Genomic DNA, 25,829 nt, shown 5'->3' on the forward strand with positions numbered 1-25,829 from the left:
TAGACTGGCCAGTGATTGGAGATGAGATTAAATTCATGAGAACCATGAGCCCCCTTCTAGAGTACTAGATTAACCAACCTATGTTGTGTCCACATCACACTTTATGCACTGTTGAGTATCAAACCCAGAGACTCCTAAATGAAGACCTGCTACTCCAATGACAGAGCAAAAGCACAAACCCAGTACACTATAGCTTTCTCTGTCTTTCACAGTTGTGAATGACTGTCACCTGATCCATGGATGCTACCTATGTTTTCTGATCGCTGATACAGAAAGGGTACTGTTTGTGTTCTCTATAGGCAGGATTTTTTCTGGGTATATGCTGGGAAGCTGAATGGATTCATGCAAAATGACAGCTCATGTCTCTATGGGGAGAAAATCTGAGCTAATTCTAAAAATGTCACTTTCATCCCAAATATCTGGGAACATGGTTGGCTCTTGTAGTCCTTAGCTATCTAGCTTGGTCACTCACATCCCTCTCCTAGTTGGTTGTCCTGTAGCAGCAGGGTATGCTGAGAAATGAATCCAGCATATATGGCTATAGTGAGCTCTGAACCAAGTAATGTAGGAAAGGCATGGCCTCAGATCTCTTCATTGACAAAATTGACATGTGTAATTGGAAAATCTTTTGGGAGAAAACACATAAAGATGTTTGTTGATACATGAAATCCCAACAAGAGTAAATGAGAGAACCACATACACAGGACCATGATAGGTCCCTTGGGATAGCTGCTGTTATCTTACCTAAATTTACAATCTTGTTGCCATTAGATTGCTTTGAAAAGAATGAGGAACCAATATGACCTCATAGAGCCTGTGACAGCTTGACTTCACAGGTTTAAGCCAGACAGGCTCCTAGAGCTCAGAGTTGGAAGTAGACATGGGCTCCTATCCCTAACCAAGAAGCTATCTGCAGCTGACAAGCTCTCACAAAGGAAAAAGTACTTTTCCCCAATGGTGTGTCAACCACACTCCAGGGCAGTCCCCATGCCCAACAGGAGATGGCCAACACAAGACAAACTCAATGGTGTTTTTCTAGATTTCTGTGTCTTACATTGTTTTGTTTGGCATTTTCTGTCTTACTGAGCTTTTGCTTGTATAGTATAGTTTCTGATTCTGTGTTTATATGCGGGTATGTGTGTGTGTGTGTGTGTGTGTGTGTGTGTATGTGTGTGCTTTTTCCTTTTTTTAAATTACTTTTATTGTTTTTCACCTTGCCTGTTTGCTTTCTAAAGAGAGAGGAGGCATAGAGTTGTTGGGTGGGGAGGTGGGGAAGATGTGAAAAGAAATGGGAGAGGGGAATATGATGATTTCTTAAAATTTAAAAAAGATTTGTACATAAACAAGTAAATAGCAGTTGTGAACGAGACCAAGACAACAAGTATATGCAGAGTTCTTATCTACAGTGTGTCCAAAAATGTCATTCCAAGATACATACTGTATCTGTGCCTCCTTGACTGGACCTGCAATTCAGAGAAAACACTCTTAGATCAGATCATACTGAGTTATGTTTGCACAGATTTCTGTTTTTTTCCTGTGACTTAGGACAGTTTGTAAACAGGACTGAGAAGAACAACCAATTTAAGGATTCTATATTAGTCTGTTATCTGATTCTCTTACAAAACACCTGCAGCTAGTTACTGTGTGAAAAATATAAGTGAATTTTACACCTTTGCCTGTTTAGTCCACATCTGGCAAACTCACCCCTTTATTCTCTACTGAGGGTTTCCTCAAAGCTTCTTTGAAAGGTGGCAGAGAAATATTATAAGAATCTGTGAGATGAATCCCTCCAAGGAGTGTCTCTGTTGCTCAAGTATCTACTCTAACATCATGCTTTAAAGGTCTCACTGCCTCAATATCTCTTAACGGACACCAGAATCTTTTGCCACATCAATATTTGGGGAAACACATTCCAACTGTGTTAACCTTAGGAGACCCCAGCAGAAAGACAAGAAGACACTCACAGAAGAAACAGGAACTTTTCCTATATAATATGCCTGTTGGCTTCTTATACATGTTTTAGTCTGAAGGGGAATCTTATGTGAGAAGAAAAGCTCCTGACACCCACTGTGGTAACTGACATGGTTTACAATTTCCTCTCATGCTGTGTCGTATCATGGGTGACATGTGTCCTTTTCCTATGTAAACACTCTAATACCTATAGTGTGTGAACAGTTTTTTTTATTGAGATCTGATGCCCATAAAAATAAAGTATCATGAAAGAAACCTTTCTATGTTAGGATATGGAAAGGCCATCTTACCGCAACCAACGATGGTTTTGACCCTTCTTCTGAGGCCTGAGGATGCTCCTCACACAAATCTAGGGGAACAGGATATAACGTTCAGCTCATGGTACCACCTGTTATATGTCAAGGGCTTTTACGTTGCTAGGGACAGTGACATGTGGACTTAGTCCCTATGCCTTGCCTCAGTGCACAGAATTAATAAACATGGCTGAAGGGCTGCAAGACAGTTTTCCCTGCCAGGAAAAGTGAAAACAAGGCAAGACCTCAAGAGACCTGAAGTAGAGACTTTTTGTTCTCCTAAGTAAAGGGAATCTAACACACTGTGAAATAATCCATCTTGGATTAGGTTACACTTAAATAAATGTTATGTTAAATGACAGATTGCTATCACTTTATGACCATTTCAAGTCTTTCTAGATCTCTGCTAACCTCTTTCAGCCACTACAGATCAACATAGACAGACTCTTCATTCATTTAGTATGAGCTTATTTTTTAAATTGGTTATTCGCCATTGCCTGTGTATATGCATATACAAAGTGTATGTACAGGAATACATACTATGTGACATCTGTCCAAGGGTCAAAGGACAAGATTGTGGATTCTCTCTTTCTACCTTCATATGGATCTGAGAAATGACACTCAGGTACTAAGCACTGGAAGAAATATACATTTACCCTTTGAATCATATTGTCAGCCTTAGCATATAGAATTTTAATCTTCAAAATGTATACATTGTTCACGAAAAATTCATGCAGTATCAGGAACATGATGTAATGACACTAAATTTTTCACTCCTTGATACATAATCATACTTTACTGATAAGTGCAAGATACTGACATTATTACACTTAAGAACCATTATAGATTGTTTTTTTCTCCTGCTAGTTTTTCTTTACTGGGTCATCCTTTGTATTCATTCTGTGACGTGAATGTCCAAGTTCAGACTACCCAACTCACATTAAGGCAGAGAACACTGATCATCTGTCCCCTGGAATTCTACTTGCTTCCGCAATTAAGAAATTTAGATAGAAGATAGATTCTTTTGTATGGTTGTTCATGTCCTCATAGCCTAAATATAAGTTCATGGTAACAGTTTGGAACCTCATACTAGGGGGCTACATATCTGATTTCAACCTTGGCACTTTCACCTAAGAACATCATGACCTTGAGTCTATTCATCATCACATCTCTTCAATTCCTGTGCATCATCATTAAAGAAGTAAACAATGTCTGTGTCTGTTTTCCTCCTGAGCAACTTAGTGAACCTAACTTATTGGTGTAAATGCTGAGAAAGGCTAGTTGTCAGCACAATGTACTGCCATAGACAGTGCACCCTCACATACTCCACAGAGTCACAAAAACCCTATAACAAATCCTAAAGCTATTGTTCTAGATAGATCCTGTTTTTCCTAAAAGTATTCATTTTAATTTCACACAGACATTTGTTGCACAGAGACAGCTAAAACTTTCAAAGTAATGCCTATGTTGTCCTGTGTTGGCCTGGATGCATATTCAGATTCCATTTCTAAAGTATGGTCAGTATTGTTCTTTAAAATGTTCCAATTGCATGACTTCAGTTATTAGATCTTGAATGAATTGGCCAGAAAAGACTAGTAGGTTAACATTGTTTGTTTAAATGTCTAGTACTCCTAGACTTGGGAAATCCACCATCTTATATCTGCCTCAGAAATGTGGTCACATAATGGGAAAGTCTTTGTGCTTGAAAGCAAGTACTGTGTCAGCTAAGCTAGCCATTTACTGGTCTAGAAATATGCAAAGACCAAAAGATGGTCCTTTTACGTAACAAATGAGGTCATTTGCTTTCTATGCCATTAGACATGCATAACAATCTTAAGTGTACACAGATATCTGTGTTTTATATTTTCATTTTGTCTAACTTCCCCAGTATCCAAGCACATTCCCTACATCAGCTGTGCAGTCTCAGCAAAAAGAAGTACACAGGAAGTTACTAAAATACTTATTAATGAAAGAAGAGGTAGGATAAAGACACAGGAAAGCAAGCAGACTTCAAATCAATTGCCAGGATTATGACAAACTATGTTAAACTCTTGATCAGATGTCATGGTCATTTCTTTGTTCCTGAAACATATTGTAGTCCTCTGAGAGAAGATGACAAAGTGGAAAAAATAAGAAAGCAGGTTCTTGTATTTTTGCCTAGAGTTCAGATTATGTGACATGAAATGGTCAATCTACATAAAGCCTTAAATCATATACTGTGTGTTCTGGTTTGATTAGGGAATGTCCTGCACAGCCTGATGAGTTTGAGCACTCTATCCTCACCTTATGGTACTGCCTAAGAGAGGCTTCAGGAGATGGAGCATCCCTGGAGAAAGCAAGCCCCTGGGGAAAGACCTCTGTCTAACTTCTGTTTAGTCTCTGCTTCCTGAGTACATGTGTATGCACTTATGTACAGATGCAATGTGACCAGCCAGCGCCATACACCTGCTGAGACATTTTCCCTGCCAGAATGACCACCTTGTCATAATAGCCCAAATAAACCTTTCCTCCATTAAAATGCTTTTCTCAGTTATTTGGTCACAGAAAATAAGAAAAGCCACTAATCATTAATAGAATCTCATCGTTGTTTCTGCCCATCTGGAAGTCCTTAAATTGACTTTCCTCTTTTGCCTCCCAAGCAGAAGGAACAACCTGACTGTTGATAGACCCTTTCATTGGATCTGGCCAAGAATGCCAGGACCTACCATGGTCTTCGAGATACATGTTGTTCTCAGGAGACAACTCAATTTCAGTGTTGCCATCCTCCATGATGTCAATGTTTGGAACTATGTCTGTGGAGAGTGATTTACATACTACTGTCGATAGTGGGTGAAGCCACATTGCCTCACCCGAGAACCTGCTCTGCTTCCCTTTGCTTCAGATCATTCAGGGAGAAGCACGACAGTCATTGAAATGCATTTTGAAGTTCTATCATTGCAGTTCTACTTTTGAATACTTCACTCATTAAAAATACATGAGGCATTTTCCACCTTTTAAATAAGAGATGTAGACTGTGGTTTGAATCAGAAATATCCTGTTTAGGTTCAGCTATTTGGATATCTGGTACCCAGTTTGGGGCACCAGTTGGGAAGATTGTGGATCCTTTAGGAGCTAGCCTTGCTGAGTGAATTGTATTACTGGAGGTAGGGTTTGAAGCCTCATAGCCTCACCCTAATTCCAGTTCATTCTCTCTCCTTCCTATTTGTAGGTTTTTGAACATGTGACTTCTCAGCCTACAGATATAAATACAACTTATTCAATCCATCTGTTGTTACTTGTATGTATATGATTTCAGGGTTGACCACTTGTTATTGAATAAGCAACTGGGGCTTCGTCTCTGAAGAAGACTATATCTCCTGCTCTCAGTATTCCTTAGTTGTCTATATTTCTTTTTCTGTGAGTGGGGCTCCATGAGATCCCCCACTTCCATGTTAGCATGTCTATTGGTGGTGTACTTCCAGTCTTGTTTAGGTAGCCATACTGTTAGGTAGCATGGATGAAGCTTCCCTGCCATTTCTAGGAGACAACCTCAAGCAGAGTTCCTGGTCTTCTGGCTCTTACAACTTTTCTATGCCTTCTTTCTTAATGGCCCCTGAGCTTTAGGTGTGTTGCAGATGTATCATCAATTGGGGCTGTACCCTCTGGGGATTTTTCAAGTTGAGCTAAAGGCATTTTGCATTATAATACGGTCATTAGCTTACAGAGGCAAGGAAGTGGAATATGGTGGTATGCTGAGAAATGTTTCTCATAGGCTCCTGTAATTGAAACCTTGGTCTCTGGTGGTTGATACTGTTTGGGAAAGTTGTAGCATGTTTAGGAAGTGGAGCATTGCTGGAGAAAATGCATCACCGTGGGCAGGCTTTGAGAATCTCTAGCCTCACCCAACTTCCAGTTTGCTGTTTCCTGTTTGCTGTTGAAAATGTGATCTCTCAGCCTACTGCTCCTGACAGTATGCCTGCCATGACTTTCACCCACCATGATTGATATTTACCCCTCTGGAAACCTAAGTCAACATAAACTCTTTCTTCTGTAAGTGTCTTTTGGTCATAGTGTATTATCGTAGCAACAGAAAAGTATCTAGTACAATTACCATCACCAATGACTATTAATAACTCAAACACATTACTGAATATCCACAGTACCGTCACTGGTGCCGCATGCCTTTTCCGTCACATGCACGTTTGCTGTTTCAGATCTCACACTGAAGGACTTGCTGTGCCTAAGCCCCAGCTTTTGCATCATAGATCTCACTGCAACGCATTCACAACAAAAAGAGGTCAGCTCAATTGCATTTAACAAATAAACAAATGACCCCCACCCCCGGGGAAAACTAACAACTGTCCTGTGTATAAACATTTGACCTCATTAGTGATTTCCAAGCATGACTCAGAATGTTACTCTGAATGGAGGATCACAAACATAAGTGTCCACTTAACACAAGAATGGCATGGTCAGTCAGGTCTCAATTCATGTGAATGGCCCAGTATTAGCAGAGAAGCAAAGTGACTCAGTGTGTGAGACAGCCAGCATCCAAATCACTTTAGGATCCATGTAAACCTAGTGAAATTTATGCAGCTACTTATGACACCAATTCTTGGCACTATGACACTCCAACTGCCTAAGCACTTACATTAAACCTGATGAATCTAAAGCAGTAAGTAAACATGAAGACTTACAGAATAGTACTAGGTCTAGAGAAGTGGTCTGTGGGGTTTACTGAATGCTAGAACAATCCCAAGACAGCAATGGGTGGATCCAGAGACAGCTCCAGAACAGTGGACAACAGCAATTTCTTTTCATTCTTTACCTACCCATGGTGTTTTACAGTCCATGAAGATTGTGTATCACATTGAGGTAGGGAAGCAGGTAAGGGGTTATCTTCATGCCACTGTGACATAATTGCCCTGACAGAAAAACCTCAAAACAGGGAAGGAAGTTCTACTTTTCAGTTCTTTTCTCCAAAAGAAGTGATATGAGAGAGTTTGGTTAGTTCAAATGTGTCCATCTCTTCTACACTGTCTTTCTAATGATGAGACAACCATGCTGACCAGACACCACATAATGACTCAGACTCCAAGTCATTCTAACACTGATGTTACATTACAGTCGTGGTGGGGATGGGGAACACTTCCCTACAACTGACATACTCTGGATAAGATTCAAACTCAGTGAACAGGACAAGAAGTTAGGTGGCGTGGTGATTTAATGGATGTGTCTGCGCACATCACTTTCTAGGTGACGACTGCCCTTGGCACTCTCTGTGGAGCCTGAAAAAGTCCAGAGAAGAGAAGGGCAGAACCTTCACTAGCTCTAAGTGCGCACCTCCCCTGCTCACGCTTCCTCAACCGTGTCCAGTTTCTAAACTACAAACTCTACTATTCACAGTCCATCCCCGAGCAAGATACACAGTCCTATCTGCCGTTAACAAAAACAATCTGTAGCAGATGTCTTCAACCTAGAGAGGTACTCTCAGTCACAAGGCATTTAGAAATCCTGACATGAAATCAAATTGTTCGATAATGACTGTATATATCCATTGAGTGTAATGGCTCCCTATGCTCACATTTCTTGGCCAACATGGAAACAGAGCATCTGTGAGGGGAAGTTCCCTTCAAGTATAAGTGTACCTCATCTTGAAAAGAAGTGTGGTTGCCGGGCGGTGGTGGTGGTGGTGGTGGTGGTGGTGCATGCCTTTAATCCCAGCACTTTGGAGGCAGAGCAGGCAGATATCTCTGAGTTCAAGGCCAGCCTGGTCTACAGAGTGAGATCCAGGACAGGCAGCAAAACTACTCAGAGAAACCCTGTCTTGAAAAAAAAACAAAACAAAACAAAACAAAAAACAAAACAGAATAGAAGTATGGTCAAAATAATGAGACTGTATTAATAACTTAGTAGGCTTCAGTTCTGATGGGTGGCTCTTTGGACTTATACTAATGCCTTCTACAATGCTGAAGCATTCACCTGGAATCAGCCATGTTCAAGTAAAACCCAATTATGACACATGTCCACCATGTTTTCCAATGTAGAGTCCCCCATTGTCAAAATCAATTTGACAACAAGCAGATAAGCTTTAACTTTTTTGAGTTTTGTTGTGGTGGTAGCTGTTTTAATTTTTCAGACAGGGTCTCATGTCACAATCTGGGCTGGCCAGGGAATGCCTCAGATTGATCACCATACTCCTTACTCTACAGTCCTAGAATTACAAGAATTACCAACTTCCCAGGGTTTGCAGTGCTGAGGATCAAGCCCAACACTTTCTGTATGATAGCCTAGTTTTCTGTAAGCTAAACAATCTGAGCCTACCTAGGCTTTATTTTTTAAACTTGTATCTCCAGCACAATGCATAGAGGCTATCTGCAGTTTTGACCAGTGAGACAGCTAAGAGTTCTCTGTCAGTTGGAATTATTCTAGAAATGGAAAGCTAGGATTCCTCCATAATTTCTACCCATTTCTTGACAGGGTCAGAGGCAGAGTTTATAGCTGGGAATGTGACCTATATACTTCATATCTGGGAACACATTTTGTCCTTGTATTCCCTAGCTTGCCCTCTTGCTCATGTGCCTCCCTGTCCTGGTACATTCCTCTTTAGTAAGGTTATGCTGAGAAATGAATTCATCATATGTATCTGTAATGAGTTTTACATTAATTGATGTGGCAAAAGTGAGAACAACTCTTTAAGTTTTTCATTTAAATTGAAAATTTGTTGGAAAATCAAGATATTTTGGGGGGAAGCACACATAAAGATATTGTCAGACACACAAAATCCCAAGGTTAGTAAGGTAAATAAGAGAGAACTAAAGACACATAACCATGATGTGTCTCTTGGAATATCAGTAGTTGTTTGAAACTAAACCTGCCATTCTCATGGCTACCAGGTCTCTCTGAAAATAGCGGTGCAGTAAATATGCAATTCTTATCTACAGTGTGACTTTTAAAACAAGTCATTCCAGAATACATACGGCATCGGCACTTCCGTGACTCGACCTGCAATTTAGAGAAAACACTCTTAGGTTCAGGTAATACTGAGTTCTGTTTGTCTTTGGTTCTTCTAGTGACTTGGGGAAGAGTGGCCAAGTGAAAGATTCTGTATTAATTTGTTGTGTGATACTGCTACAAAACACCCGAGGCTGGGTGATGTGTGAAAAACATAAGTATTTTTCATACTCTTGATCATTTATCCCAGATCAGGCAAACATACCTCTTTGTCCCCTACAAATGTTTCCTGGAAGCTACACTGAAAAATGGCAGAGAACTATTAAGACAATCTGGTACTGTGAGATGAATCCCTACTAAGGGGTGCCTCTGTGTCAGATTATTTACTTTAACTTCACACTTTAAAGATCTCAACACCTAATGTCCTTATAATGGACTTAAAAATCTTTTACCACATCAATAATTAGGAAAATACATTCCAATTGCCTTAACCTTAGACGTCCCCTGAAGAAAGGTAAGAGGACACTTAGAAAAGAAACTTTTCACAGGTAATGTGTGTGGTGATATTTTATTTGTACTGAAATGTGATTTTATTTGTATGTTAATAAATAAAGTTGTCTGGGGGTCAGAGCTATTAGCAAGCCATAGCAAAAGCCGGGTGGTAGTTCAAGCCTTTAATCCCAGCACTTAGTAGGCAGAGCCAGGAGGATCTCTGTGTGTTCAAGGACACATCCAGCATTGGAGACACACGCCTTTAATCTCAGTACCAACCATAGAAGACCTGGAGGTCTGTACAGACAGGCAGTGACAAGGTGGTTATGTGGTTGGGTTTACAACCAATGAGAAGGCAGAACAGAAGGTCTTTATAAAGACAGACACACAGGAAGTAGGTCTCTTTTGGAGAGGAAGGACCACCGCGAGAAAAAGGGTAAGGTTTTTAGCTCTTAGCTCTGACCTCTTTGGCTTTCTTCTTTGCATTGGTTCTGTGTTTCTTATTGAATAAGACGGTTACTTCTACAAATGTGTGCCAACTTTTGAGTGAAAATCACTCAGGTTTTAATCTAGACAGAAAAACTTTTGCCAGAAGAAAGGTCCCCTAAAAATACATGTGGAAACTGGCACTGGCATTTTTTTACAACTTGACCAAAAACTGCTTGATCTAGTTCTACTTCCTCCTTTTACTTAGAAAATACTTGAATACCTATAGTGTAGGTAATCAGTTTTATCATCCCAATGTGATAAAAGAAAATATAAAGGAATCCTAAATCCAACCTTTTTGTTTTAGAAAAGGGAAAAGATATTTTACCTTAATTAGTGATGGATTTATCTTCTCTTTTGGGGGGGTCTTCATCTGGTCCTTGTCAGACATCCCTAGGAGAACACAAAATAAACCTGAGATCATGGTACCACTTACTGTATCACAGGGGATCTTGGATTGATGTGGACAGAGTTCTATGGATTCAATCTAAACATTCAGGCTTAATGCACATAGTTAATTAATAAACATAATTGTGTTGATGCGAGAACATCCTCTTGACTAGGGAGAAAAAATCAAGACCTTGAGAAATGAGAAAGGTAAGTTTTGCCCTTCTATATAATGTGAATCTAAAGCAACCTGAAAATGTTTCATTGGGGAAACACTGAAATAAATGTTAAATGATGGGTTTCTAGCCAGGTGTAGAGGCCCATGCCTTTAATCCCAGCACCTGGGAACCAGAGGCAGATGGATCTCCAAGTTCAAGACCAGCCTGGTCTACAGAGTCAGTTCTAGGACAGTCAGGACCACACAGAACCCTGTCTCAAAAAAAAACAAAAGAGAAAAAAAAATAGATTTCTGCTTTCTCTTACTTCTTCAGAACATTTTGAAGTCAGGACAACTGGCACTTCTTTCTAGATATCAGTCAAACCTCTTTTAACCCCATAGGCAAGCATCTATCTAGATGCATTAACCACATATGATTTTCAAAATTAATTTTATGTACTAATATTGTGTGTGTGTGTGTGTGTGTGTGTGTGTGTACCATGTCATGGGTGTGGGTTCAGAGGACAGCTTTGTGGAATTTCTTCTCTCTTCATGTAATCTGGGAATCAAACACGTTGGGTTTGTTTGTTTGTTTTTTTATCTATGAGTGCCTGTATGGATGTATGTGCACCACTTCCATGCCTGACAACATCACCAACTCAACCATGCCTTGGCCAAAATCCACCGTATCACTGCAACGGAAGCCAAAGTTGTTTTCTTCCATTGTGATTCTGGTGTTTTATTATAGTAACAACAAAACAACTAATACAGAAAACAGTGCCAGAAAGATGGGTTATTGCTGTGACGGACCTGATCATGTTGCTTGGGGGAGGATTATGGAAATGTGGTGTTTTGACACAGAAGATCCACTGAATGCTCAAAACTGAATAAGCTTACATGTAGAAATTTGGAAAACAAGAATGGTGAAAGGAAGGTAGACAAGCGAGTCTTGGCTTGTGGAGGGGGAGAGGGCAGCCACGTCTCTTGGGAACTGCTTGTGAGAAGTTTGGGTTAAGAATCTGTGAAGTGAAACCTTCTGTCATTTACTGGGACAATGGCTACTGGGTATCCAGGACTGGGAAATCAGATGACTAGGGGACCAGCATCACAGACACAAGCTCTTCTTAGAACTATTTCCTTCACATCCGCACACAGAAGCTCTGGCTCAGAGCGGGGCCAGGCCGCATCCCAAGCTGGCACCCAAACTTGGTGATGTGTCGGAGTCTCCTATGTGCTACTTGCTATGGTGGCAGAAAAGCTACAGGACTGAGGGGTCATGGAAAGAAGCTGAGGCTTGCCACCATGTGGAAGGGCCAGAGTCCCTAGAGAGAGGCTAGGCAAGGACATAGGTGGATGTCCACGCTCGGTTGCTAGGAGACCTCAGCATATTAGAGATGGCAGGATGTGGAAGGCAGTGTTTTTGGAGTGGAGCTGGCATGAGCCTCCAAGACAGGCCTGTATGCTGTGGGTGACTGTCTGAGAGCTACAACTCTGCAAGCCTTTGAGTTCCCTGCCAGCTTCCCTGTCTCAACCAACATGATGCAGTGATCCACTTGACAATAAGCCACAATAAACCCTTCCTCCATCAACCTGTTTCATGTCACTGATTTCATCACAGCAATGAGAAAAGGAGATGAAATACGATGATTCAGGAACAGACCCTGGCTGATACTTCTGTCCACTGAAGGACCCTTGAGTGGACTTTCTTCCCCTGCCTTCCAAGCACAAGGAATAACTTGATTGCTGCTAGATTGTTCATTGGATCTGACCAGGAATGCCTTTACCTACCACTAACAAGTTCAGCATATTGCAGGTTGGTCTTTCTACCCAAGTCATTATCAATGTTGTCCTCATCCATTCCATTGAAATCTGGATGAAAGTCAGTAGAGAGATGGATCTGACCAGGAATGACCTACCACCACCAACATCATTGCTTTGAAGGCTGTTCTCCTTACCCACGTCATCCTCAGAGTCATCCTCATCACTATCATTGATACATGGAAGTCAGTGGAGAGGTGGATGTGGCCAGGAATACCATTACCTACTACTACCAAGAGCATCACTTTGAAGGTTGTTCTCCTTACCAAAGTCATGTTCATTTTCGTCCTCCTCCTTATCATCGATGTCTGGAAGGAAGAAAGTGGAGAGAGTGAGTGAATGACTCATACCTCAGTGACTGTAGTAGGTGAAGCCTTGCTACCTTACACAAGAACAAACTCAGCATTTCTTTGGTTCACATCACTCACTGAGAACCACAATAGACATTCTACTCATGAGATAAAGTAACACTTCACATATTAAAAATACTGCAAAATATGTTCATTCTTTTTACAGAGGAGATACCATCTTATTTGTAGCTACTGTTAATAACAAACTAGGGACTTGAGAGATGGCTCAGTGGTTAAGAACACTGCTCTTCCCGAGGACTAGGGTTTGATTCCCAGTACCAACACAGTGGTTCGCTACCATGTGTAATTCCAATTCTTGGTGATCCAATGCCCTCTCTGGCCTCCACTGGTACTAGGCAACACGTGTACCAACATACATGGCAGGTCAAATACCTTCAAATTGCTTAAATCTAAAACACACACTTGAATTTCCACAGTACCGTCATAAGTACTACAGGACTTTTCGACTTTTTGCAAGGTCTTTTTTTGAGGTATGTCACTCTGTTCAGGAACCTTGGTACTTCTGAAACCCATTTTTTTCTGTGTAGCAGAAACTAGAATGCATCACAGCAAAAATAGGTTGGTGAATCATAAAATAAAAAGAAAATTAGTCTTTGTTCTATGATAAACATTTGATCTCATTGCTGATTTGTAAGCACATTGTTTTAATTCAGAATGTCACTTCTGTAAGATCAAGGACATCAGTGAACATTTAAAGCACATCCAACATGGTCAGTGTATGGAAGATCTCAATCCAGGTAGATGAGACAGGATTGACAGAAGAGCATTTGACTGAGTATGTAAACACAGTGAAATCTGTGCAGTTCCTCACTTCTCTGTTCTTGAAACTGACAGTACAACTTCCTAAGGACTCCCATTAAGCCTAACGAATCTAAAAAAGTAAATGAATGTCAAGCCCCAAAGAAAATCACTAGCACTAAAAAGGGAGCTCTGTGGGGTTTGCCAAAGGCCAGAAAAATCAGCAAGAGGACACAGTCAGATTCAGAGATAGTGTATGTACACTGCCAGGTCAGGGGAAATGGTTGCTTCTTTTCTTTTTCTCTCTTTCCGCTTTCTTTCTCTTTCTTTATCTTTTTCCTTTTCTTTTTCTTTCTCTTTCTCTTTCTTTCTTTCTTTTGAAATATTAAATTTCCTTTTTATTTTCTTCACCACTTTTCATTCCTCACATAACATGATGTTTTACAATCCGTGTAAAATATATAAGATCACCAACAAACGGAGGCACTGGTAAGGGACCATCTCTACTTCTTGTTATTGTCTGAGGACACTGTAATAATCACTTTAAGATTACAGACCAAGCCGGTCGGTGGTGGCACACGCCTTTAATCTCAGCCCTAGGGAGGCAGAGCCAGGCAGATCTCTGTTAGTTCGAGGACAGCCTGGGCTACCAAGTGATCTCCAGGAAAGGTACAAAGCTATGCAAAGAAACCCTGTCTCGAAAAACCAAAAAAAAAAAAAAAAAAAAAAAAAAAAAAAAAAAAAGATTACAGAATGAATTATCTGACAGAAAAAAGAAACTGAAACAAGGATCGCTATTCTACTTTTCCAACCCTGACTCAAGAAAAAATAAATAAATAAATAAATAAATAAATAAAAAGACCATTTCCTTTAGAAGAAGCAATATGAGGAACCAGGTTAGTTCAAATGACTAGTAATTTATCACTACAATGTCAGGCTTCTCTCAGTACAAATTTATAATGATCAGACAACCACACTAGGAGAAGGCCCTCACCAGGAGTCTGACTCCAAGTTACTTTGAAACACTTGTCACGTGATGACTGAGAGAAAAGATTCCCTTCAGTCAACAAACCCCGCATAAGCCCTCAATCTTGACTGACAGGCTGGGACAAATCTGGATGCTTTGCCGAGTTAATGGACTGCATCTGTAGATACCACTTTCTTCATAACTACTGCCCTCAGTGCTGTCTGTATTGCCTGGACTAAACATGCCTAAGACGAGGGCAATGGCTTTTCTAGCTCAAAGTATGTACTTAACCTTGCTTGCTCCTTTCTCAGAGTCCAGTTTCTGCTCTACAAAATTTTCTGTTCATACTGTACCCAAGAGCAAGATAGTCCCACATTCCCTTAACCAAAGCCCCCTTTACCTAATGCCTAATCACATAGATATGCCTTGGGGAACAAAAGGCATCTTAGAAATGATGACTTGTCAATGCTGGCTGTGTGGATCCACTGAGTACACATGTTCCCCATGTTCTCCCTTACCAGCCAACATGGAGACCGACCATCAGTAAGGGCAAGTATTTTGTGGAGACACAGTCTAGATCCCCTGAAATATTTATGGTCAATAGAATGAGTGAAACCAGATTAGTAACTTAGTGTTGGGGGCTGGAGAGATGGCTCAGAGGTTAAGAGCACAAGCTGCTCTTACAGAGGTTCTGAGATCAATTCCCAGCAACCACATGGTGACTCACAGCCATCTATAATGAGATCTGGTGCCCTCTTCTGGCCTGCAGGCATACTTGCACACAGAATACTATATATACAATCAATCAATCAATAAGTAAATAAAATAACTTAATGTTGACTGGGGTCTTAGTAGATAAGAGCTCTAAATGGCCTTACGATAGAGTGAGGAGAGATCTGGTAGTTATAGGGTGTGGTTTTCCCTTTTCCCAAATTGTGAGCCTCAACACTGTGTCAGCATTGGTTCTTTCTATGGGATTTTGACATCACCACAGTGATGAGAAAAGGATTCCCGCAGCAATGCCCACCCTGGGCTATGCTTTAACATATTACCTTAAACTCTACCTTATCCTATGCATTCACAAAGGCTTTGGAAATCCAGAAATTTACACAGACTACTGAACCTCTTATCTGGTAATGACAGCAGAGGGTAGCCTCCAAATCTGGACCCACACGTTGGAGTCCCTCATTGTCCCTTTCACATAACAGCACTGGGTGTTTTCATTCACTCATCATTGTGTCTCTTTGAATCTGCACAGGGAATGCAGATCTTAATTGAAAATGGACACACATCTGTGCTGTTCCTGAGTGACCTAATGAACACAAGACACAGGACAGACATGCTGAGGAAAGCTAGTTATTGGCAGGATGCTCTGCCACAGTCCTTACACGGTCCCACAGAAGGCCTACGTCACGGTCTCTAAAGCGATTGTTCTTGCATATATCCTGCCTAACATGACAGCAGTGTCCTCTCACACAGGACTTGGTTGAACAGACAGAATCAAAAGTTTTAAAATAATTCCTATGTTTGCCTAAGCGCATAGTCAGTGTTCACTCCTAAGGAAGGTCAGTAATGGTCTCTACAACGTTCCAATTGCACAAGCATGGTGAGTAGAGACTCTCTGAATGACATGAGCTGAGAACTCTGGGAGGAATAGCACTGTCTATGACAATGTCTTGTACTGTTAGGCCTGGAAAACGCACCATCTTACATTATTAATGTGGTGATATATTGTGAACCCTAATAAAGTTTACCTGGTGATCAGTGGACAGAGGCAGCCACTAAATCAGACATAGCTATCAGGCTGTGGTGGCACACGCCCTTAATCCTATCACTCAGGAGGCAGAGATCTGTCTGGATCTCTGTGAGTTCAAGGCCACGCTGGGCTACACATGAGAGAAACAGAATCAGGCAGTGGTGACACACGCCTTTAATCCCAGGAAGCAATATGGCAGGACATAGAAAGGTACATAAGGTGTGAGGAAACAGGAACTTGCTCTCTTGAGGCTGAGGATTTCATAGAGGTAAGCTAGGGGCTGGCTGTTCTGCTTCTCTGATCTTTCAGCTTTCACTCCACTATCTGACTCTGGATGTTTTATTATACGACCTTTTAAGATCAGTGTTACAAGTAATGCCTCACAAAGACGAGGGCTTCCCCCTTGAGCCACTGGCTTGTTTGTAGGAACAGAAGAAGCCCTGAGGGAGTGAAGTCCTGAGCAAGTGTGTATTATTGACAAGGGCACAGCCCAGGGGAAATGGGCAAAGCCTTTCTCCCAGGTGGGCCAGGCTGGAAGTCGGCAAAGCCTTCTTCTTGTTCAAGTGCAAGTGTTTACTGGTGCCTGATCAGTGTGTACAAAAACCAGCAGCTGCATCTTCCTGGTCTGGAAGGTTAGGCCTGAGACTGCTTGCCTGTGGAGACTTCCTGCCAGCAAGCAGCCAGTCACTCCCCCTGTGATGTACCTAACACACACACCGAAATTTCAGGTTGCTAGAGTTAGTAGATGCCCTGCATCAGAGCTTACACCTCAACCCTACACTCTGACCCCTTCTTTCTGTACATGTGTCTGTGTGTCTGTCCTTTCTTCACTCCCTAACACCCAACTCTAGCCCAGTGTGTTGATCTGCCAATGCATGGAAAATTGTTATGTTAGCGAGGCAGGCACCTGATTGCCTGAAAAACCCACCCTATCAAGATGAATATAAACAGGGATAGCGACAACGCCTTTTTTTGGGGGTGGTGGTGGTGGTGAAATTCTACCCTTTCTACCAAAGTATAATATTTGCATTTGCAGTCTCCACAAACTACCTGTGAGATGTATATTCATTCTGTCTGAATGTCTGTCTGACTATGATAATCCTGAAGATACTAATATTACTTTCACACAGACTCAGGTTTGGAAGACTTAGAGAAAGGTTTACAAATACCTCCACTACTGGCAATAGTGCCTGTTCTTAAAGTAAGTCCAGCATTGTTCCCCAGAGTGTTCCAGTTGCCTAAGATCCATAGATCCTGCTTGAATGAAATGAACCCCAGAACAGAGGATGGATTAACATTATATATTAAGATTTCAAGTGTTGTAAGATAAAGAAAGGCCATCATCTTACATCATTAAGGCCTCGTACATATGAAGGTGATTCCCTTTAGATGTGGGCCAATTGATGGAAGCCTCAGGCTTACAAAGCAAACACTTTATCAAAAGAGTTACCTCCTTGGCCCTCAAAAAGATATAGAAAGGGACATGGGAAAACTTACTGTTCAGAGACAGGCTGATCTTTATACAACAAGTAAGTTCTTCCATTCTATTTATTCACATGCCCCTAGACAATAATTTTTAAGATTGCAAAGATTTTTGTTTGTATGACATGTGTTCATCTGATTGACCTTGTCAACAATCAGTTCCTATTTTCATATGCATATTTTCCATAAGTGATGGCATGAAGGGAATAATTATAAATGAAAGCATTGGGAAGAGAAGGCGGCAGGAACATGGGCTATGGTTTGCTAACACAGATGAAAACAAACTACATGCATTTCTGGACCACACAACACAGTCATTTCTTTGTACTTGGATTTTACTGTCTTCCTTTGTGGAAAAGGATGAGAAAGGGGCAATAAAATAGAGTGGGTTCTTGTAGCCTCTCAGTTTCCTAAGTAGACTCATATTAAGTGGCAGGACACGGTCAATGTACATGGCTATGTGTGTTCTGGATTGAATTGTATGCAGGTGGTGCTGCATGTGGAGTGTTTGGGAGCTTTGGGGTGTGGAGCCTATCCTGAGTTAGTGAGTCATTTAGGGCCAACCTCCAGGTGTTGGAGTCCAGTTCCACCTCTGCTTATTCTGTTTCCTTGGTATGGATGCAACATACCAAAGTGGTCTCCTGCAAATGAGGCCACCTAGCCTTCCCTGCCAGCTGCCAGGTACTCTCAAACATTACAGAATGATCCCCCTTCAATAAGTCACATGGACACTTCCTTCCTTCAGTGAATCTTCTTAGGTCATATCAAGGTGGAAAAAAAAAACAAACAAAACCAATGAATGATTCCATGAGAGTCTCTTCATGGTTTCTGTCTGTTTAGAAGGCCTCACACTGCATCTGACCCAGAGTCCATGACCTACAGGTAAGAGTCTTTGTTTTTCAGGTGGGTCTGACTACACAAGTCATTCTCAGCACTGTGATCATCATCATTAGCCATGACTGAAAGAAAGCCAGGGGAGAGAGTGAATCACACACAGTGTCTGCCATAGGTGAAGCCACACTGCCTCACACAAGAACCATCTCTGCTTTCCTTTGGTTCATATCATGCCACCAGAACCAAAATAGGCATTTCAATGTGGTTTTATGCTCTGTGGTGGTAGTTCTACTGGTGGACTAGAGAAATTAATTTCCACTTTAAAACTACTACAATGATTCTTCATTCTCTTTATAGTGGGGATACTATACAATCTACAACTACTGATAATAACTATAATTAATTACTGAATTTCCACTGTACCGTCATTAGTGCCACAGGTCTTTTGCAGCATTGTTTCAGACCTTTCATTGATTGTAGAGGTAACGGAGCACCGAATGCCTAGCTTCCGCAATATGGCTACAACTTGAATGCAATCAAAACAAGAATGTTTAGTTCTGCTGAATTCATTTAAAAAAATAAGGAACTAACAACTGTTTTATGTTTAACATTCCATCTCATTACTGATTTGGGAGTACACTCATCTGATTCAAAATATCACCTTTGGACAATCCTGGAAATCAGTGTTGACTCATTGGAGATATGACATGGTCGGTATAGGTGGGGTATCAATTCACATGGGTGAGACAGTATCAACAGAAGGGCAGTGTGACTGTGTGAAGTGACCAGCATCCAAATCCCTCCAATAGCCATGTAAACACATTGAAAATGCAATTGCTCACTTCTGCATTCTTGACTCTTGACACTGTAGTTTCCTAAGAACTTACATTGCACCTAAAGAATCTAAATAAGCAAGTGAAGGAAGAGCTCTGGTTTGCTGTGGATAGTGCTCTGTATACTGTGAATGTGTGGCTATGATTGGTTAATAAATAAAATGGTGATTGGCCAGTAGCTAGGCAGGAAGTATAGTATAGGCGGGAAGAGCAGAGAGGAGAATTCTGGGAAGAGGAAGGCTGAGTCAGGAGTCTCCAGCCAGACAAAGAGGAAGCAAGATGTGAAGGCAGAACTGAGAAACGGTACCAAGCCATGTGGCTAAACATAAATAAGAATTATTGATTAGTTTAAATGTTAGAGCTAGTCAGTGGTAAGCCTGAGCTAATGGCCAAGGAGTTTTAATTAATATAAGCCTCTGTGTGTTTACTTGGGTCCAAGTGGCTGCAGGACTGGCAGTTGAGAGAGGTTTGTCCTGAGCATGGACCAGGTGGGACACAGGAAAACTTCAGCTACACTGGTAACAAGCACTAGTACCACAAAGGTGCTCTATGGTGCTTGGTCTCTCCAGAACCACCACCTGGATGTTGATACTTACAACCAGAGAGGCTGTTTGGATGACTTCTGGAAAGAACATAAACATATGCTTGCTTCATTATTTATACAGCACAGCTTTTTAAAGTTCACATACATATCTCGTATTACCTTCACAGAAAGGCACTAGAGAAGAAGACAATCAACATCTCCTACTTTGGACCTGAAGGCACTGTGCTAGTTAGCTACTAATGGCACTGTGCCTGAGTAGATGACAGAAAAAAAAAGAACAGAACAGATGTTCTACTTTTCAATCCCTACTACAAAAAGTCACCATTCCTCACAAAGGAGTGGAGTAAGGGAACAACGCTTGTTTAATTGTATGGCATTCCTCTGCCACTACTTCACATGATCAGCTCCTCTCAGTGAGTCTTTCAGGCATTTTCTTATGGCCTAGACTGGCCAGTGATTGGAGATGAGATTAAATTCATGAGAACCATGAGCCCCCTTCTAGAGTACTAGATTAACCAACCTATGTTGTGTCCACATCACACTTTATGCACTGTTGAGTATCAAACCCAGAGACTCCTAAATGAAGACCTGCTACTCCAATGACAGAGCAAAAGCACAAACCCAGTACACCATAGCTTTCTCTGTCTTTCACAGTTGTGAATGACTGTCACCTGATCCATGGATGCTACCTATGTTTTCTGATCGCTGATACAGAAAGGGTACTGTTTGTGTTTTCTATAGGCAGGATTTTTTCTGGGTATATGCTGGAAAGCTGAATGGATTCATGCAAAATGACAGCTCATGTCTCCATGGGGAGAAAATCTGAGCCAATTCTAAAAATGTCACTTTCATCCCAAATACCTGGGAACATGGTTGGCTCTTGTAGTCCCTAGCTATCTAGCTTGGTCACTCACATCCCTCTCCTGTAGCAGCAGGGTATGCTGAGAAATGAATCCAGCATATATGGCTATGGTGAGCTCTGAACCAAGTAATGTAGGAAAGGCATGGCCTCAGATCTCTTCATTGACAAAATTGACATGTGTAATTGGAAAATCTTTTGGGAGAAAACACATAAAGATGTTTGTTGATACATGAAATCCCAACAAGAGTAAATGAGAGAACCACATACACAGGACCATGATAGGTCTCTTGGGATATCTGTTGTTATCTTACCTAAATTTACAATCTTGTTGCCATTAGATTGCTTTGAAAAGAATGAGGAACCAATATGACCTCATAGAGCCTGTGACAGCTTGACTTCACAGGTTTAAGCCAGACAGGCTCCTAGAGCTCAGAGTTGGAAGTAGACATGGGCTCCCATCCCTAACCAAGAAGCTATCTGCAGCTGACAAGCTCTCACAAAGGAAAAAGTACTTTTCCCCAGTGGTGTGTCAACCACAATCCAGGGCAGTCCCCATGCCCAACAGGAGATGGCCAACACAAAACAAACTCAATGGTGTTTTTCTAGATTTCTGTGTCTTACATTGTTTTGTTTGGCATTTTCTGTTTTACTGAGCTTTTGCTAGTATATTATAGTTTCTGATTCTGTGTTTAAATGCGGGTGTGTGTGTGTGTGTGTATGTGTGTGTGTGTGTGTATGTGTGTGTGGTGTGTATATGTGTGCTTTTTCCTTTTTTTAAATTACTTTTATTGTTTTTCACATTGCCTGTTTGCTTTCTAAAGAGAGAGGAGGCATGGAGTTGTCAGGTGGGGAGGTGGGGAAGATCTGAAAAGAAATGGGAGAGGGGAATAGGATGATTTCTTAAAATTTAAAAAAGATTTGTACATAAACAAGTAAATAGAAGTTGTGAACCAGACAAAGACAACAAGTATATGCAGAGTTCTTATCTACAGTGTGTCCAAAAATGTCATTCCAAGATACATACTGTATCTGTGCCTCCTTGACTGGACCTGCAATTCAGAGAAAACACTCTTAGATCAGATCATACTGAGTTATGTTTGCACAGATTTCTGTTTTTTTTTTTTTCCTGTGACTTAGGACAGTTTGTAAACAGGACTGAGAAGAACAGCCCATTTGAAGATTCTATATTAGTCTGTTATGTGATTCTCTTACAAAACACCTGCAGCTAGTTACTGTGTGAAAAATATAAGTGAATTTTACACCTTTGCCTGTTTAGTCCACATCCGGCAAACTCACCCCTTGATTCTCTACTGAGGGTTTCCTCAAAGCTTCTTTGGAAGGTGGCAGAGAAATATTATAAGAATCTGTGAGATGAATCCCTCCAAGGAGTGTCTCTGTTGCTCAAGTATCTACTCTAACATCATACCTTAAAGGTCTCACTGCCTCAATATCTCTTAGCGGACACCAGAATCTTTTGCCACATCAATATTTGGAGAAACACATTCCAACTGTGTTAACCTTAGGAGACCCCAGCAGAAAGACAAGAAGACACTCACAGAAGAAACAGGAACTTTTCCTATATAATATGCCTGTTGGCTTCTTATACATGTTTTAGTCTGAAAGGGAATCTTTTTTTTTTTTTTTGTGATATATATTTTTTATTTTACAATACCATTCAGTTCTACATATCAGCCATGGGTTCCCCTATTCTCCCCCCTCCCACGCCCTCCCCTTACCCCCAGCCCACCCTCCATTCCCACCTCCTCCAGGACAAGTCCTCCCCCGAGGACTGTGATCAACTTGGTAGACTCAGTCCAGGGAGGTCCAGTCCCTTCCTCCCAGACTAAGCCAAGTGTCCCTGCATAAGTTCCTGGTCTGAAGGGGAATCTTATGTTAGAAGAAAAGCTCCTGACACCCACTATGGTAACTGACATGGTTTACAATTTCCTCTCGTGCTGTGTCGTATCATGGGTGACTTGTGTCCTTTTCCTATGTAAACACTCTAATACCTATAGTGTGTGGACAGTTTTATTATTGAGATCTGATGCCCATAAAAATAAAGTATCATGAAAGAAACCTTTCTATGTTAGGATATGGAAAGGCCATCTTACCGCAACCAAAGATGGTTTTGACCCTTCTTCTGAGGCCTGAGGATGCTCCTCACACAAATCTAGGGGAACAGGATATAACGTTCAGCTCATGGTACCACCTGTTATATGTCAAGGGCTTTTACGTTGCTAGGGACAGTGACATGTGGACTTAGTCCCTATGCCTTGCCTCAGTGCACAGAATTAATAAACATGGCTGAAGGGCTGCACGACAGTTTTCCCTGCCAGGAAAAGTGAAAACAAGGCAAGACCTCAAGAGACCTGAAGTAGAGACTTTTTGTTCTCCTACGTAAAGGGAATCTAACACACTGTGAAATAATCCATCTTGGATTAGGCTACACTTAAATAAATGTTATGTTAAATGACAGATTGCTATCACTTTATGACCATTTCAAGTCTTTCTAGATCTCTGCTAACCTCTTTCAGCCGCTACAGATCAACATAGACAGACTCTTCATTCATTTAGTATGATCTTATTTTTTAAATTGCTTATTCGCCATTGCCTGTGTATATGCATATACAAAGTGTATGTACAGGAATACATACTATGTGACATCTGTCCAAGGGTCAAAGGACAAGATTGTGGATTCTCCCTTTCTACCGTCATATGGATCTGAGAAATGACACTCAGGTACTAAGCACTGGAAGAAATATACATTTACCCTTTGAATCATATTGTCAGCCCTAGCATATAGAATTTTAATCTTCAAAATGTACACATTGTTCAAGAAAAATTCATGCAGTATCAGGAACATGATGTAATGACACTAAATTTTTCACTCCCTGATACATAATCATACTTTACTGATAAGTGCAAGATACTGACATTATTACACTTAAAGAACCATTATAGATTGTTTTTTTCTCCTGCTAGTTTTTCTTTACTGGATCATCCTTTGTATTCATTCTGTGAGGTGAATGTCCAGGTTCAGACTACCCAACTCACATTAAGGCAGAGAACACTGATCATCTGTCCCCTGGAATTCTACTTGCTTCCGCAATTAAGAAATTTAGATAGAAGATAGATTCTTTTGTATGGTTGTTAATGTCCTCATAGCCTAAATATAAGTTCATGGTAACAGTTTGGAACCTCATACTAGGGGGCTACATATCTGATTTCAACCTTGGCACTTTCACCTAAGAACATCATGACCTTGAGTCTATTCATCATCACATCTCTTCAATTCCTGTGCATCATCATTAAAGAAGTAAACCATGTCCATGTCTGTTTTCCTCCTGAGTAACTTAGTGAACCTAACTTATTGGTGTAAATGCTGAGAAAGGCTAGTTGTCAGCACAATGTACTGCCATAGACAGTGCACCCTCACATACTCCACAGAGTCACAAAAACCCTATAACAAATCCTCAAGCTATTGTTCTAGATAGATCCTGTTTTTCCTAAAAGTATTTATTTTAATTTCACACAGACATTTGTTGCACAGAGACAGCTAAAACTTTCAAAGTAATGCCTATGTTGTCCTGTGTTGGCCTAGATGCATATTCAGATTCCATTTCTAAAGTATGGTCAGTATTGTTCTTTAAAATGTTCCAATTGCATGACTTCAGTTATTAGATTTTCAATGAATTGGCCAGAAAAGACTAGTAGGTTAACATTGTTTGTTTAAATGTCTAGTACTCTTAGACTTGGGAAATCCACCATCTTATATCTGCCTCAGAAATGTGGTCACACAATGGGAAAGTCTTTGTGCATGAAAGCAAGTACTGTGTCAGCTAAGCTAGCCATTTACTGGTCTAGAAGAATGCAAAGACCCAGGAACTAATGATTCTGAATGAAAGATGGTCCTTTTACGTAACAAATGAGGTCATTTGCTTTCTATGCCATTAGACATGCATAACAATCTTAAGTGTACACAGATGTCTGTGTTTTATATTTTCATTTTGTCTAACTTCCCCAGTATCCAAGCACATTCCCTACATCAGCTGTGCAGTCTCAGCAAAAAGAAGTACACAGGAAGTTACTAAAATACTTATTAATGAAAGAAGAGGTAGGATAAAGACACAGGAAAGCAAGCAGACTTCAAATCAATTGCCAGGATTATGACAAACTATGTTAAACTCTTGATCAGATGTCATGGTCATTTCTTTGTTCCTGAAACATATTGTAGTCCTCTGAGAGAAGATGACAAAGTGGAAAAAATAAGAAAGCAGGTTCTTGTACTTTTGCCTAGAGTTCAGATTATGTGACATGAAATGGTCAATCTACATAAAGCCTTAAATCATATACTGTGTGTTCTGGTTTGATTAGGGAATGTCCTGCATAGCCTGATGAGTTTGAGCACTCTATCCTCACCTTATGGTACTGCCTAAGAAAGGCTTCAGGAGATGGAGCATCCCTGGAGAAAGCAAGCCCCTGGGGAAAGACCTCTGTCTAACTTCTGTTTAGTCTCTGCTTCCTGAGTACATGTGTATGCACTTATGTACAGATGCAATGTGACCAGCCAGCGCCATACACCTGCTGAGACATTTTCCCTGCCAGAATGACCACCTTGTCATAATAGCCCAAATAAACCTTTCCTCCATTAAAATGCTTTTCTCAGTTATTTGGTCATAGAAAATAAGAAAAGCCACTAATCATTAATAGAATCTCATCGTTGTTTCTGCCCATCTGGAAGTCCTTAAATTGACTTTCCTCTTTTGCCTCCCAAGCAGAAGGAACAACCTGACTGTTGATAGACCCTTTCATTGGATCTGGCCAAGAATGCCAGGACCTACCATGGTCTTCGAGATACATGTTGTTCTCAGGAGACAACTCAATTTCAGTGTTGCCATCCTCCAT

The 25,829-nt window shown here is 40.9% G+C and overlaps 1 protein-coding gene across 1 annotated transcript; it reads right to left on the minus strand.

Annotated features, from left to right (window-relative positions):
* Window positions 1–556: 556 nt before the first annotated feature.
* On the minus strand, window positions 557–25,829 carry LOC143274171 (uncharacterized). The gene is made up of 6 exons (XM_076575607.1): window positions 25,766–25,829; window positions 12,804–12,845; window positions 10,504–10,568; window positions 9,224–9,248; window positions 6,407–6,514; window positions 557–2,320 (listed from the first exon to the last, which is right to left on the minus strand). Exons 1-6 carry the CDS (start codon window positions 25,827–25,829, stop codon window positions 2,232–2,234), a joined length of 393 nt encoding a protein of 130 aa, XP_076431722.1. The 3' UTR covers window positions 557–2,231.

The sequence above is a fragment of the Peromyscus maniculatus genome, chromosome 7, assembly GCF_049852395.1.
Source record: "Peromyscus maniculatus bairdii isolate BWxNUB_F1_BW_parent chromosome 7, HU_Pman_BW_mat_3.1, whole genome shotgun sequence".
Taxonomy (NCBI): domain Eukaryota; kingdom Metazoa; phylum Chordata; class Mammalia; order Rodentia; family Cricetidae; genus Peromyscus; species Peromyscus maniculatus.